This window comes from Blennius ocellaris (assembly GCF_963422515.1).
Source record: "Blennius ocellaris genome assembly, contig: SCAFFOLD_89, whole genome shotgun sequence".
Lineage (NCBI taxonomy): Eukaryota > Metazoa > Chordata > Actinopteri > Blenniiformes > Blenniidae > Blennius > Blennius ocellaris.
Genome location: NW_027661830.1, coordinates 122,998 through 139,095, shown reverse-complemented (window position 1 = coordinate 139,095; position 16,098 = coordinate 122,998). Strand labels below are relative to the sequence as shown.

General features: G+C 44.9%; 1 protein-coding gene across 1 annotated transcript in view; it reads left to right on the top strand.

Moving 5' to 3' along the window:
- Positions 1-16,098, top strand: part of psme1 (proteasome activator subunit 1) — a 46,612-nt gene that overhangs the window by 11,669 nt on the left and 18,845 nt on the right. Inside the window, exons 3-4 of the mRNA XM_080522306.1 lie at positions 3,291-3,353; positions 3,429-3,530. Of these exons, the coding sequence (XP_080378432.1) occupies positions 3,291-3,353; positions 3,429-3,530 (165 nt within the window). The remainder of the gene's footprint in view (positions 1-3,290; positions 3,354-3,428; positions 3,531-16,098) is intronic.

Sequence of the window (16,098 nt, the reverse complement as noted above, 5' to 3'; positions counted from 1 at the left end):
TGGGTTCTCAGAGGTGGACTTGTCCATTACCCAAGCTGAAGTCACCGAGGTTGTTGTGAAGCTCCTCGGTGGCAAGGCACCGGGAGTGGATGAGATTCGCCCAGAGTTCCTTAAGTCTCTGGATGTGCAGATATCAAAATCATGTTTTTATTCTTTGTTTTGCTTTTTTTTTTTTTTTTTTTTTGTCTACCTGCTAATTTGTACTCTTGCTAGAAAATCATGTTACTGTCCAGATAAAGCTGCTCAGTCTGGTTTAATCTAGAAAATCATGTTACTGTCCAGATAAAGCTGCTCAGTCTGGTTTAATCTAGAAAATCATGTTACTGTCTAGAATCTAGATAGTACTGCTCAGGCTGGCTTAATCTCATAACAGTTGGAAAATATTTGGATCATTGTGATTACTGTAAAAAAAAATATATATATATATATATATGTAACACTAGCAAGGGTATTGTATGTATCTCCCCACCCAGTCTATCTCTCTGTCTTTCCTCTCCTCTCCTCTATCCTCTCAATCTCTCTCTGTCTTTCCTCTCCTCTCCTCTATCCTCTCACCCCAACCGGTCAGCAGAATGCCGCCACCTCTGAGTCTGGTTTCTACAAAGGTTTCTCCCTGTTAGAGGGAGTTTTTCCTTTCCACAGTCGCAAATAAACCTGCTTGCTCATGTGGATATGTTGGGCTTTTCTATTTTCTCTGTTAAAAGCACCTAGGAATGACTGTGTTGTATTTAAAAATGTTTTTTTTAATAAAAGAAGAGAAAAACCCTGCCAAAACAAACAAAAAGACAAAGGACAGCCCTGCCGGAGGCCAACGTGCACAGGGAACCGGTCCGACTTACTGCCGGCAATGCGAACCAGACTCCTGCTCCGGGAATACAAAGACCGAACAGCCCTCAACAAAGGGACTCCATACTCCCGGAGCACCCCCCACAGGACGTCCCGAGGGACACGGTCGAACGCCTTCCCCAGATCCACAAAACACATGTGGACTGGTTGGGCGAACTCCCACGAACCCTCAAGCACCTGGTGGAGGGTATAGAGCTGGTCCAGTGTTCCACCACCAGGAGAACCTGGTGGAGGGTATAGAGCTGGTCCAGTGTTCCACCACCAGGAGAACCTGGTGGAGGGTATAGAGCTGGTCCAGTGTTCCACCATCAGGAGAACCTGGTGGAGGGTATAGAGCTGGTCCAGTGTTCCACCATCAGGAGAACCTGGTGGAGGGTATAGAGCTGGTCCAGTGTTCCACCATCAGGAGAACCTGGTGGAGGGTATAGAGCTGGTCCAGTGTTCCACCATCAGGAGAACCTGGTGGAGGGTATAGAGCTGGTCCAGTGTTCCACCATCAGGAGAACCTGGTGGAGGGTATAGAGCTGGTCCAGTGTTCCACGACCAGGACGAAAACCACATTGTTCCTCTTGGATCCGAGGTTGGACTAACGGCCGGACCCTCCTCTCCAGTACCCTGGAATAGACTTTCCGGGGAGGCTGAGGAGTGTGATCCCTCTGTAGTTGGAACACACCCCCCGATCCCCCTTCTTGAAGAGAGGGACCACCACCCCGGTCTGCCAGTCCAGAGGTACTGTCCCCGCCCGCCACGCGATGTTGCAGAGACGAGTCAGCCACGACAGTCCCTGCACATCCAGAGACTCAAAGCTACTTCGGTGACTTCAGCTTGGGTAATGGACGAGTCCACACGTTTGGGCCTGCCGAGTCTATCCGGCCTCCTCCCGGTCCAGCGCATCCAACTCACCACCAGGTGGTGATCAGTTGACAGCTCTGCCCCTCTCTTTACCCGAGTATCGAAGACACACGGCCAGAGATCAGATGACACGACCACAAAGTCTATCATTGACCTCCGGCCTAGGGTGTCCTGGTGCCACGTGCACTTATGGACACCCCTGTGCTCGAACATGGTGTTCGTTATGGACAAGCTGTGACTGGCACAGAAGTCCAATAACAGAACACCATGTTGCGACCTGGAATAAATATTCATTATTATTAGTATTTGATTTATGTTTCCATAATGTAAATGACAGTGATCTGAAAAGGTTGAAAAGGAAAGTAAAAATTTGCTGTTAATTTCCATGTTAATTCAGCTAATATTTTGTTATTCCGATTGGAGTCAGGAGTTCAACGGGTGATGTCATCAGCTGGCGCGGGGTAGTTGAGCTGGTGTTGTTTTAGCAGTGTAGTTGTGAGCCCGTGTATGTTCTGCATTGAGCCTCATCAAAACTATGTAAAGAGAGTTGAACTGGGAAGAATAAAGTTGCCGAACGAAGAGACGGAGTCACGTCTGCTTGAGGGTGCAACAACCGCTCAGGTTGAGATCGGGGAGGCTGTTCTTCCCAATCACTCCCTTCCAGGTCTCACTGTTGTTGCCCATGTGGGCGTTGAAGTCCCCCAGTAGAACAATGGAGTCCCAAGTTGGAGCACTATCCAGCACCCCTCCCAGGGACTCCAAGAAGGTTTTTTTTATTTTGTGCAACTTTTATTGTGGGATCCCCGATGAGGCCCAGTCTCACTCAGACTCTGCCACCAGTGGTCCCCAGGTGAATTGAGTTTGAGACCCTGGTATAAATCATCTGAACAGCCCTGATAGATAGTCTTTAACATCATGCATTATTACTTTAATTTGTTTTACAGTTCTGAACTGCTCACATATTAACACCCACATTTGAGCTGTTTTGCAACTAAAACGGCTGAAAATCATTAAGTTGTTTTTTTTTTATTTCACTGGAATTTAAACATGTATTTGCCAGTCTACTTGTGGGACTTAATCCTGTATTTTTCCAGGAAAAATGTAAGTATTTTCAAAGTGAGTTTGGATTCAAAGTGACACTGAGCCACTGAGGTGCAACATTAATGAATAAAAGTATGCCGAATCAATGATTTATAAATTTATACCACTAGGTTTTAATAGAAATGTAATGAAATATACATATTTTGGAGACAAAGTGGCACATTTCTACATTCCTCCAGCTTTGAATGAACATCACATCAAACTATGTATTTGTAAACACTTTATTGAATTTCTTGATTTCTTGTATGAACATTACAAATCCACTAACACTGACTTTTTTATTACATTAACTGCAGTTTAGATCTGTGATCTGATCATTTTGCTGCTAAAATAATAACGGCAGAGAGAAAGAAAAATCAACCAAAAGACAAAGTTTAAATCATTTGGTATGGGATTGTGACGGGGGATTAACGGCGGAGCTTTGAGTTTAAAGAAGTGCTGAGAAACTCATTTTGAGCCATAAACTCAGAATCTGCTCATTTGTCTGACAGGCGGAGAAATTGGTTTCCGTGTTCTTCCCTCAGAAGATGGAGGAGCTGGAGATGTTGCTGAAGGTGATTCCTGTCCGGGTCTGAACTGTCCTCATCAAGACATTCAACCATAACACTCGTGGTGCGTTTTTCTGTCAGACCTCTTTCAGCGACGAGGATTTGGCGTCTCTGAAGGTTCCGCTGGACATTCCCTTCCCAGATCCGGCTAAAGAGGAGGCCAAACGCAAGAAGGAGGAGGAGGTGGGTCCACATTTGATGGTTAAACCACCATATCAGAGCTGGATTGTTCATTCACGTCATTGAACTCTGATCCACACCTAAGAGCAGGATGTACGGTTACTTTAACAAGAACTAAAATCCTCCAGGTGTTCCAATCCTGACTGTTCACAATGTCTTCCTCCGTGGTTTTCAGGTTCAAGTTGCTTTATTTACATTTACAATTAGATTAGTTTGACTGAGAGACACTTTACAATAACGAGTTTTACACAGATTATGTGTAAATTAATGAGAAAGACAATGTATGAGTAGGAAAAGCAAGATACTGAGCAAGAAGATGAAAACTGCATAAAGCTGGAAATATTGCATAACGCTGGAAACAGTGTCCACAGATTAAAGAGCTCATAGGTAGAATTAGTGCATACATCTCAATGTAGTCAGTGCATCTGAAGTTGGTGCACACAGTTTGAAATGGTGCACACCCATGGAATTAATGCACACAAGTAGAATTGGTGTATGCAGATGGATTCAGTGCACGTAGCTTAAATTAGTGAACATGGATGAAAATAGCGCAGACAGTTGCGCAGAATGCAGACGTCTGCACTTAGTGCTTCAGAGCACATAGATGAAGTTGGTGCATGTGGAGGAAAATAGTGTGGTGATCAGCTAAAGTCATAATTCACTAAGTTAGTGTGTGGTGGTGGGGGACTTTATTTTGTAGTTCGGGGCGGAAGTGTGTTGTTGTTGCCCAGCGTATACGCTGGTTCGAGAGGCCGTCATTGGGGAATCCAAGATGGCCGACAATATGTCCGCTTCCTTATGATCGCTGCCATTTTGTTTTGCTATTTTGATCAGAATCACCACCACAGCGCCACTGTCGGTGGCAGTACTACATGGAATATGGCCGCTTCCTGCAGGTCGTCGCCATGTTTTGTTCCAAGGCACAATCATAGCACCACTGTCGGTGGGAGGCAAGAGAACATGATCCGGAATGCAACCGTGCTCCTCCAGAATTGAAACCTCGCCAGTGCGATATCAAATAATGGTGGCTTACGGGCACCGACATACTAGTTTGTGGTCGCCGACATACTTGTTTGTGGCCGCCGCCATACGTGTATGTGGTCGCCGCCATATTTAAAAATACAACTGACGTAAGTGGCTTAACTTACGTCACGGTTTCATGGATCATGTTCAGTTTGAAGAAGCACAAGAACACTGGAGGAACATCCAGGTAGATATAATGTGAATAAAGCTCAGAGTATTTATAAGGTCCAGAGCCAAGTGGACTGAAGAGAGAGAACCCCACCCCCCATCATATTCCATATTCAATTTATAAAAACACAGCCGAGAAAGAAAATTCACTCGTATTGAACGGGGAACAATACTTTGAACAAAAAGTATAATGGAGGTTTTGAGTTTCTTTATCAACCTCTATGCATCTTCTTAAGAGAATGCTGAATCACTTTTCAATTAGATAAATGATCTGATTCTCATAAATAAAGAAAACCTTACACATATAGAAGAGGATGTAGCCACATTTTGAACAATTTAATTCAATGTCTCATCATAAAAACAGCCTCTGATCTCCAGGCTCAGATGGAAGAACTACAAACATTTCTGGAAAGAAATTAAAACGTTGCTATTTGAGGCAATAATGTTACTGGTGAGGAATTATTGACAATGACATGAGGCAGAATTATTTCAGACCTCCTGAATCAGCTTTCATTCTATTTGTCATGTTTCCTTCCCTTCAGGACGACATAGTGTCTCATCTACCCTTCTTCTCTGTTCTAAATACTGCAGTACATTTACTCTTCTCTGTTCTAAATACTGCAGTACATTTACTCTTCTCTGTTCTAAATACTGCAGTACATTTACTCTTCTCTATTCTAAATACTGCAGTACATTTACTCTTCTCTGTTCTAAATACTGCAGTACATTTACTCTTGTCTATTCTAAATACTGCAGTACATTTACTCTTCTCTATTCTAAATACTGTAGTACATTTACTCTTCTCTGTTCTAAATACTGCAGTACATTTACTCTTGTCTGTTCTAAATACTGCAGTACATTTACTCTTCTCTGTTCTAAATACTGCAGTACATTTACTCTTCTCTGTTCTAAATACTGCAGTACATTCACTCTTCTCTGTTCTAAATACTGTAGTACATTTACTCTTCTCTATTCTAAATACTGCAGTACATTTACTCTTGTCTATTCTAAATACTGCAGTACATTTACTCTTCTCTGTTCTCAATACTGCAGTACATTTACTCTTCTCTATTCTAAATACTGCAGTACATTTACTCTTCTCTGTTCTAAATACTGCAGTACATTTACTCTTGTTTATTCTAAATACTGCAGTACATTTACTCTTCTCTGTTCTAAATACTGCAGTACATTTACTCTTCTCTATTCTAAATACTGCAGTACATTTACTCTTCTCTGTTCTAAATACTGTAGTACATTTACTCTTCTCTGTTCTAAATACTGCAGTACATTTACTCTTCTCTGTTCTAAATACTGCAGTACATTTACTCTTGTCTATTCTAAATACTGCAGTACATTTACTCTTCTCTATTCTAAATACTGTAGTACATTTACTCTTCTCTGTTCTAAATACTGCAGTACATTTACTCTTGTCTGTTCTAAATACTGCAGTACATTTACTCTTCTCTGTTCTAAATACTGCAGTACATTTACTCTTCTCTGTTCTAAATACTGCAGTACATTCACTCTTCTCTGTTCTAAATACTGTAGTACATTTACTCTTCTCTATTCTAAATACTGCAGTACATTTACTCTTGTCTATTCTAAATACTGCAGTACATTTACTCTTCTCTGTTCTCAATACTGCAGTACATTTACTCTTCTCTATTCTAAATACTGCAGTACATTTACTCTTCTCTGTTCTAAATACTGCAGTACATTTACTCTTGTTTATTCTAAATACTGCAGTACATTTACTCTTCTCTGTTCTAAATACTGCAGTACATTTACTCTTCTCTGTTCTAAATACTGCAGTACATTTACTCTTCTCTATTCTAAATACTGCAGTACATTTACTCTTCTCTGTTCTAAATACTGTAGTACATTTACTCTTCTCTGTTCTAAATACTGCAGTACATTTACTCTTCTCTGTTCTAAATACTGCAGTACATTTACTCTTGTCTATTCTAAATACTACAGTACATTCACTCTTCTCTGTTCTAAATACTGCAGTACATTTACTCTTCTCTGTTCTAAATACTGCAGTACATTTACTCTTCTCTGTTCTCAATACTGCAGTACATTTACTCTTCTCTGTTCTAAATACTGCAGTACATTTACTCTTGTCTATTCTAAATACTGCAGTACATTTACTCTTCTCTGTTCTAAATACTGCAGTACATTTACTCTTCTCTGTTCTAAATACTGCAGTACATTTACTCTTCTCTGTTCTAAATACTGCAGTACATTTACTCTTCTCTATTCTAAATACTGCAGTACATTTACTCTTGTCTATTCTAAATACTGCAGTACATTTACTCTTGTCTGTTCTAAATACTGCAGTACATTTACTCTTGTCTGTTCTAAATACTGCAGTACATTTACTCTTCTCTGTTCTAAATACTGCAGTACATTTACTCTTGTCTGTTCTAAATACTGCAATACATTTACTCTTGTCTATTCTAAATACTGCAGTACATTTACTCTTGTCTGTTCTAAATACTGCAGTACATTTACTCTTCTCTATTCTAAATACTGCAGTACATTTACTCTTCTCTATTCTAAATACTGCAGTACATTTACTCTTCTCTATTCTAAATACTGCAGTACATTTACTCTTGTCTGTTCTAAATACTGCAGTACATTTACTCTTGTCTGTTCTAAATACTGCAGTACATTTACTCTTCTCTGTTCTAAATACTGCAGTACATTTACTCTTGTCTGTTCTAAATACTGCAGTACATTTACTCTTGTCTATTCTAAATACTGCAGTACATTTACTCTTCTCTATTCTAAATACTGCAGTACATTTACTCTTGTCTGTTCTAAATACTGCAGTACATTTACTCTTGTCTATTCTAAATACTGCAGTACATTTACTCTTGTCTGTTCTAAATACTGCAGTACATTTACTCTTGTCTATTCTAAATACTGCAGTACATTTACTCTTCTCTATTCTAAATACTGCAGTACATTTACTCTTGTCTGTTCTAAATACTGCAGTACATTTACTCTTGTCTGTTCTAAATACTGCAGTACATTTACTCTTCTCTGTTCTAAATACTGCAGTACATTTACTCTTGTCTATTCTAAATACTGCAGTACATTTACTCTTCTCTGTTCTAAATACTGCAGTACATTTACTCTTCTCTATTCTAAATACTGCAGTACATTTACTCTTCTCTATTCTAAATACTGCAGTACATTTACTCTTCTCTATTCTAAATACTGCAGTACATTTACTCTTCTCTGTTCTAAATACTGCAGTACATTTACTCTTGTCTATTCTAAATACTGCAGTACATTTACTCTTCTCTGTTCTAAATACTGCAGTACATTTACTCTTCTCTGTTCTAAATACTGCAGTACATTTACTCTTCTCTGTTCTAAATACTGCAGTACATTTACTCTTCTCTGTTCTAAATACTGCAGTACATTTACTCTTCTCTGTTCTAAATACTGCAGTACATTTACTCTTCTCTATTCTAAATACTGCAGTACATTTACTCTTCTCTATTCTAAATACTGCAGTACATTTACTCTTGTCTATTCTAAATACTGCAGTACATTTACTCTTCTCTGTTATAAATACTGCAGTACATTTACTCTTGTCTATTCTAAATACTGCAGTAATTTACTCTTCTCTGTTCTAAATACTGCAGTACATTTACTCTTCTCTGTTCTAAATACTGCAGTACATTTACTCTTGTCTGTTCTAAATACTGCAGTACATTTACTCTTGTCTATTCTAAATACTGCAGTACATTTACTCTTTTCTATTCTAAATACTGCAGTACATTTACTCTTCTCTATTCTAAATACTGCAGTACATTTACTCTTGTCTATTCTAAATACTGCAGTACATTTACTCTTGTCTGTTCTAAATACTGCAGTACATTTACTCTTGTCTGTTCTAAATACTGCAGTACATTTACTCTTGTCTGTTCTAAATACTGCAGTACATTTACTCTTGTCTATTCTAAATACTGCAGTACATTTACTCTTGTCTGTTCTAAATACTGCAGTACATTTACTCTTGTCTATTCTAAATACTGCAGTACATTTACTCTTGTCTGTTCTAAATACTGCAGTACATTTACTCTTGTCTGTTCTAAATACTGCAGTACATTTACTCTTCTCTGTTCTCAATACTGCAGTACATTTACTCTTGTCTATTCTACATACTGCAGTACATTTACTCTTCTCTGTTCTAAATACTGCAGTACATTTACTCTTCTCTGTTCTAAATACTGCAGTACATTTACTCTTGTCTATTCTATATACTGCAGTACATTTACTCTTCTCTGTTCTAAATACTGCAGTACATTTACTCTTCTCTGTTCTAAATACTGCAGTACATTTACTCTTGTCTGTTCTAAATACTGCAGTACATTTACTCTTGTCTATTCTAAATACTGCAGTACATTTACTCTTCTCTGTTCTAAATACTGCAGTACATTTACTCTTGTCTATTCTAAATACTGCAGTACATTTACTCTTCTCTGTTCTATATACTGCAGTACATTTACTCTTCTCTGTTCTAAATACTGCAGTACATTTACTCTTCTCTGTTCTAAATACTGCAGTACATTTACTCTTGTCTATTCTAAATACTGCAGTACATTTACTCTTCTCTATTCTAAATACTGCAGTACATTTACTCTTGTCTGTTCTAAATACTGCAGTACATTTACTCTTGTCTGTTCTAAATACTGCAGTACATTTACTGTTGTCTGTTCTAAATACTGCAGTACATTTACTCTTCTCTATTCTAAATACTGCAGTACATTTACTCTTCTCTATTCTAAATACTGCAGTACATTTACTCTTGTCTGTTCTAAATACTGCAGTACATTTACTCTTGTCTGTTCTAAATACTGCAGTACATTTACTCTTGTCTGTTCTAAATACTGCAGTACATTTACTCTTGTCTATTCTAAATACTGCAGTACATTTACTCTTCTCTATTCTAAATACTGCAGTACATTTACTCTTGTCTGTTCTAAATACTGCAGTACATTTACTCTTCTCTATTCTAAATACTGCAGTACATTTACTCTTGTCTGTTCTAAATACTGCAGTACATTTACTCTTCTCTGTTCTAAATACTGCAGTACATTTACTCTTGTCTGTTCTAAATACTGCAGTACATTTACTCTTGTCTATTCTAAATACTGCAGTACATTTACTCTTGTCTGTTCTAAATACTGCAGTACATTTACTCTTCTCTGTTCTAAATACTGCAGTACATTTACTCTTGTCTATTCTACATACTGCAGTACATTTACTCTTCTCTGTTCTAAATACTGCAGTACATTTACTCTTCTCTATTCTATGTGACATGGAGGAACAGGCCCTTCAGTACTGGACATGGAGGAACAGGAACAGGCCCTTCAGTTCTGGACATGGAGGAACAGGCCCTTCAGTACTGGACATGGAGGGACAGGAACAGGTCCTTCAGTATTGGACATGGAGGAGCAGGAACAGGCCCTTCAGTACTGGACATGGAGGAACAGGCCCTTCAGTACTGGACATGGAGGAGCAGGAACAGGCCCTTCAGTACTGGACATGGAGGAGCAGGAACAGGCCCTTCAGTACTGGACATGGAGGAGCAGGAACAGGCCCTTCAGTACTGGACATGAGGGAGGAGGAACAGGCCCTTCAGTACTGGACATGGAGGAGCAGGAACAGGCCCTTCAGTACTGGACATGGAGGGACAGGAACAGGCCCCTTCAGTACTGGACATGGAGGAACAGGAACAGGTCCTTCAGTACTGGACATGGAGGAACAGGAACAGGCCCTTCAGTACTGGACATGGAGGAACAGGAACAGGTCCTTCAGTACTGGACATAAAGGAAGCAGGAACAGGCCCTTCAGTACTGGAGATGAGGAGCAGGAACAGGCCCTTCAGTACTGGACATGGAGGGACAGGAACAGGTCCTTCAGTGCTGGACATGGAGGGACCGGAACAGGCACTTCAGTACTGGACATGGAGGAACAGGAACAGGTCCTTCAGTACTGGACATGGAGGGACAGGAACAGGCCCTTCAGTACCGGACATGGAGGAACAGGAACAGGCCCTTCAGTACTGGACATGGAGGAACAGGCCCTTCAGTACTGGACATGGAGGAACAGGAACAGGCCCTTCAGTACTGGACATGGAGGAACAGGAACAGGCCCTTCAGTACTGGACATGGAGGGACAGGAACAGGTCCTTCAGTACTGGACATGGAGGGACAGGAACAGGCCCTTCAGTACTGGACATGAGGGAGGAGGAACAGGCCCTTCAGTACTGGACATGGAGGAACAGGAACAGGCCCTTCAGTACTGGACATGGAGGAACAGGCCCTTCAGTACTGGACATGAGGGAGGAGGAACAGGCCCTTCAGTACTGGACATGAGGGAGGAGGAACAGGCCCTTCAGTACTGGACATGGAGGAACAGGCCCTTCAGTACTGGACATGAGGGAGGAGGAACAGGCCCTTCAGTACTGGACATGGAGGAACAGGAACAGGCCCTTCAGTGCTGGACATGGAGGAACAGGCCCTTCAGTACTGGACATGGAGGAGCAGGAACAGGCCCTTCAGTACTGGACATGGAGGAGCAGGAACAGGCCCTTCAGTACTGGACATGAGGGAGGAGGAACAGGCCCTTCAGTACTGGACATGAGGGAGGAGGAACAGGCCCTTCAGTACTGGACATGGAGGAACAGGAACAGGTCATTCAGTACTGGACATGGAGGAACAGGAACAGGTCCTTCAGTACTGGACATGGAGGAACAGGAACAGGCCCTTCAGTACTGGACATGGAGGAACAGGAACAGGTCCTTCAGTACTGGACATAAAGGAAGCAGGAACAGGCCCGTCAGTACTGGAGATGAGGAGCAGGAACAGGCCCTTCAGTACTGGACATGGAGGGACAGGAACAGGTCCTTCAGTACTGGACATGGAGGGACCGTAACAGGCCCTTCAGTACTGGACATGGAGGAACAGGAACAGGTCCTTCAGTACTGGACATGGAGGGACAGGAACAGGCCCTTCAGTACCGGACATGGAGGAACAGGAACAGGCCCTTCAGTACTGGACATGGAGGAGCAGGAACAGGCCCTTCAGTACTGGACATGGAGGGACAGGAACAAGTCCTTCAGTACTGGACATGGAGGGACAGGAACAGGCCCTTCAGTACTGGACATGGAGGAACAGGAACAGGTCCTTCAGTACTGGACATGGAGGAACAGGAACAGGCCCTTCAGTACTGGACATGGAGGGACAGGAACAGGTCCTTCAGTACTGGACATGGAGGGACAGGAACAGGCCCTTCAGTACTGGACATGGAGGAACAGGAACAGGTCCTTCAGTACTGGACATGGAGGGACAGGAACAGGCCCTTCAGTACCGGACATGGAGGAACAGGAACAGGCCCTTCAGTACTGGACATGGAGGAACAGGCCCTTCAGTACTGGACATGGAGGAGCAGGAACAGGCCCTTCAGTACTGGACATGGAGGGACAGGAACAGGCCCTTCAGTACTGGACATGGAGGAGCAGGAACAGGCCCTTCAGTACTGGACATGGAGGAACAGGAACAGGTCCTTCAGTACTGGACATGGAGGAACAGGAACAGGCCTTTCAGTACTGGACATGAGGGAGGAGGAACAGAGCCTTCAGTACTGGACATGGAGGAACAGGAACAGGCCCTTCAGTACTGGACATGGAGGAGCAGGAACAGGCCCTTCAGTACTGGACATGGAGGAGCAGGAACAGGCCCTTTAGTACGGGACATGGAGGAACAGGAACAGGCCCTTCAGTACTGGACATGGAGGAGCAGGAACAGGCCCTTCAGTACTGGACATGGAGGAGCAGGAACAGGCCCTTCAGTACTGGACATGGAGGAGCAGGAACAGGCCCTTCAGTACTGGACATGGAGGAGCAGGAACAGGCCCTTCAGTACTGGACATGGAGGAGCAGGAACAGGCCCTTCAGTACTGGACATGGAGGAACATGAACAGGCCCTTCAGTTCTGGACATGGAGGAACAGGAACAGGCCCTTCAGTTCTGGACATGGAGGAACAGGCCCTTCAGTACTGGACATGGAGGGACAGGAACAGGTCCTTCAGTATTGGACATGGAGGAGCAGGAACAGGCCCTTCAGTACTGGACATGGAGGAACAGGCCCTTCAGTACTGGACATGGAGGAGCAGGAACAGGCCCTTCAGTACTGGACATGGAGGAGCAGGAACAGGCCCTTCAGTACTGGACATGGAGGAGCAGGAACAGGCCCTTCAGTACTGGACATGGAGGAGCAGGAACAGGCCCTTCAGTACTGGACATGAGGGAGGAGGAACAGGCCCTTCAGTACTGGACATGGAGGAACATGAACAGGCCCTTCAGTACTGGACATGGAGGAGCAGGAACAGGCCCTTCAGTACTGGACATGGAGGGACATGAACAGGCCCTTCAGTACTGGACATGGAGGGACAGGAACAGGCCCTTCAGTATTGGACATGGAGGAGCAGGAACAGGTCCTTCAGTACTGGACATGGAGGAACAGGAACAGGCCCTTCAGTACTGGACATGGAGGAACAGGCCCTTCAGTTCTGGACATGAGGGAGCAGGAACAGGCCCTTCAATACTGGACATGGAGGGACAGGAACAGGTCCTTCAGTATTGGACATGGAGGAGCAGGAACAGGCCCTTCAGTACTGGACATGGAGGAACAGGCCCTTCAGTACTGGACATGGAGGAGCAGGAACAGGCCCTTCAGTACTGGACATGGAGGAACAGGCCCTTCAGTACTGGACATGGAGGAGCAGGAACAGGCCCTTCAGTACTGGACATGGAGGAGCAGGAACAGGCCCTTCAGTACTGGACATGAGGGAGGAGGAACAGGCCCTTCAGTACTGGACATGAGGGAGGAGGAACAGGCCCTTCAGTACTGGACATGGAGGGACAGGAACAGGCCCTTCAGTACTGGACATAAAGGAAGCAGGAACAGGCCCTTCAGTACTGGAGATGAGGAGCAGGAACAGGCCCTTCAGTACCGGACATGGAGGAACAGGAACAGGCCCTTCAGTACTGGACATGGAGGAACAGGCCCTTCAGTACTGGACATGGAGGAGCAGGAACAGGCCCTTCAGTACTGGACATGGAGGGACAGGAACAGGCCCTTCAGTACTGGACATGGAGGAACAGGAACAGGTCCTTCAGTACTGGACATGGAGGGACAGGAACAGGCCCTTCAGTACCGGACATGGAGGAACAGGAACAGGCCCTTCAGTACTGGACATGGAGGAACAGGCCCTTCAGTACTGGACATGGAGGAGCAGGAACAGGCCCTTCAGTACTGGACATGGAGGGACAGGAACAGGCCCTTCAGTACTGGACATGGAGGGGCAGGAACAGGCCCTTCAGTACTGGACATGGAGGAGCAGGAACAGGCCTTTCAGTACTGGGCATGAGGGAGGAGGAACAGGCCCTTCAGTACTGGACATGAGGGAGGAGGAACAGAGCCTTCAGTACTGGACATGGAGGAACAGGAACAGGCCCTTCAGTACTGGACATGGAGGAACAGGAACAGGCCCTTCAGTACTGGACATGGAGGAGCAGGAACAGGCCCTTCAGTACTGGACATGGAGGGACAGGAACAGGCCCTTCAGTACTGGACATGGAGGGACAGGAACAGGCCCTTCAGTATTGGACATGGAGGAGCAGGAACAGGTCCTTCAGTACTGGACATGGAGGAACAGGAACAGGCCCTTCAGTACTGGACATGGAGGAACAGGCCCTTCAGTTCTAGACATGAGGGAGCAGGAACAGGCCCTTCAGTACTGGACATGGAGGGACAGGAACAGGCCCTTCAGTACTGGACATGGAGGAACAGGCCCTTCAGTTCTGGACATGAGGGAGCAGGAACAGGCCCTTCAGTACTGGACATGGAGGAGCAGGAACAGGTCCTTCAGTACTGGACATGGAGGAACAGGAACAGGTCCTTCAGTACTGGACATGGAGGGACAGGAACAGGCCCTTCAGTACCGGACATGGAGGAACAGGAACAGGCCCTTCAGTACTGGACATGGAGGAGCAGGAACAGGCCCTTCAGTACTGGACATGGAGGGACAGGAACAGGTCCTTCAGTACTGGACATGGAGGGACAGGAACAGGCCCTTCAGTGCTGGACATGGAGGAACAGGAACAGGTCCTTCAGTACTGGACATGGAGGAACAGGAACAGGCCCTTCAGTACTGGACATGGAGGGACAGGAACAGGTCCTTCAGTACTGGACATGGAGGGACAGGAACAGGCCCTTCAGTACTGGACATGGAGGAACAGGAACAGGTCCTTCAGTACTGGACATGGAGGGACAGGAACAGGCCCTTCAGTACCGGACATGGAGGAACAGGAACAGGCCCTTCAGTACTGGACATGGAGGAACAGGCCCTTCAGTACTGGACATGGAGGAGCAGGAACAGGCCCTTCAGTACTGGACATGGAGGGACAGGAACAGGCCCTTCAGTACTGGACATGGAGGAGCAGGAACAGGCCCTTCAGTACTGGACATGGAGGAACAGGAACAGGTCCTTCAGTACTGGACATGGAGGAGCAGGAACAGGCCCTTCAGTACTGGACATGGAGGAGCAGGAACAGGCCCTTCAGTACTGGACGTGGAGGAGCAGGAACAGGCCCTTCAGTACTGGACATGGAGGAACAGGAACAGGCCCTTCAGTACTGGACTTGGAGGAGCAGGAACAGGCCCTTCAGTACTGGACATGGAGGAGCAGGAACAGGCCCTTCAGTACTGGACATGGAGGAGCAGGAACAGGCCCTTCAGTACTGGACATGGAGGAGCAGGAACAGGCCCTTCAGTACTGGACATGGAGGAGCAGGAACAGGCCCTTCAGTACTGGACATGGAGGAACATGAACAGGCCCTTCAGTACTGGACATGGAGGAGCAGGAACAGGCCCTTCAGTACTGGACATGGAGGGACATGAACAGGCCCTTCAGTACTGGACATGGAGGGACAGGAACAGGCCCTTCAGTATTGGACATGGAGGAGCAGGAACAGGTCCTTCAGTACTGGACATGGAGGAACAGGAACAGGCCCTTCAGTACTGGACATGGAGGAACAGGCCCTTCAGTTCTGGACATGAGGGAGCAGGAACAGGCCCTTCAGTACTGGACATGGAGGGACAGGAACAGGTCCTTCAGTATTGGACATGGAGGAGCAGGAACAGGCCCTTCAGTACTGGACATGGAGGAACATGAACAGGCCCTTCAGTACTGGACATGGAGGAACAGGCCCTTCAGTACTGGACATGGAGGAGCAGGAACAGGCCCTTCAGTACTGGACATGGAGGAGCAGGAACAGGCCCTTCAGTACTGGACA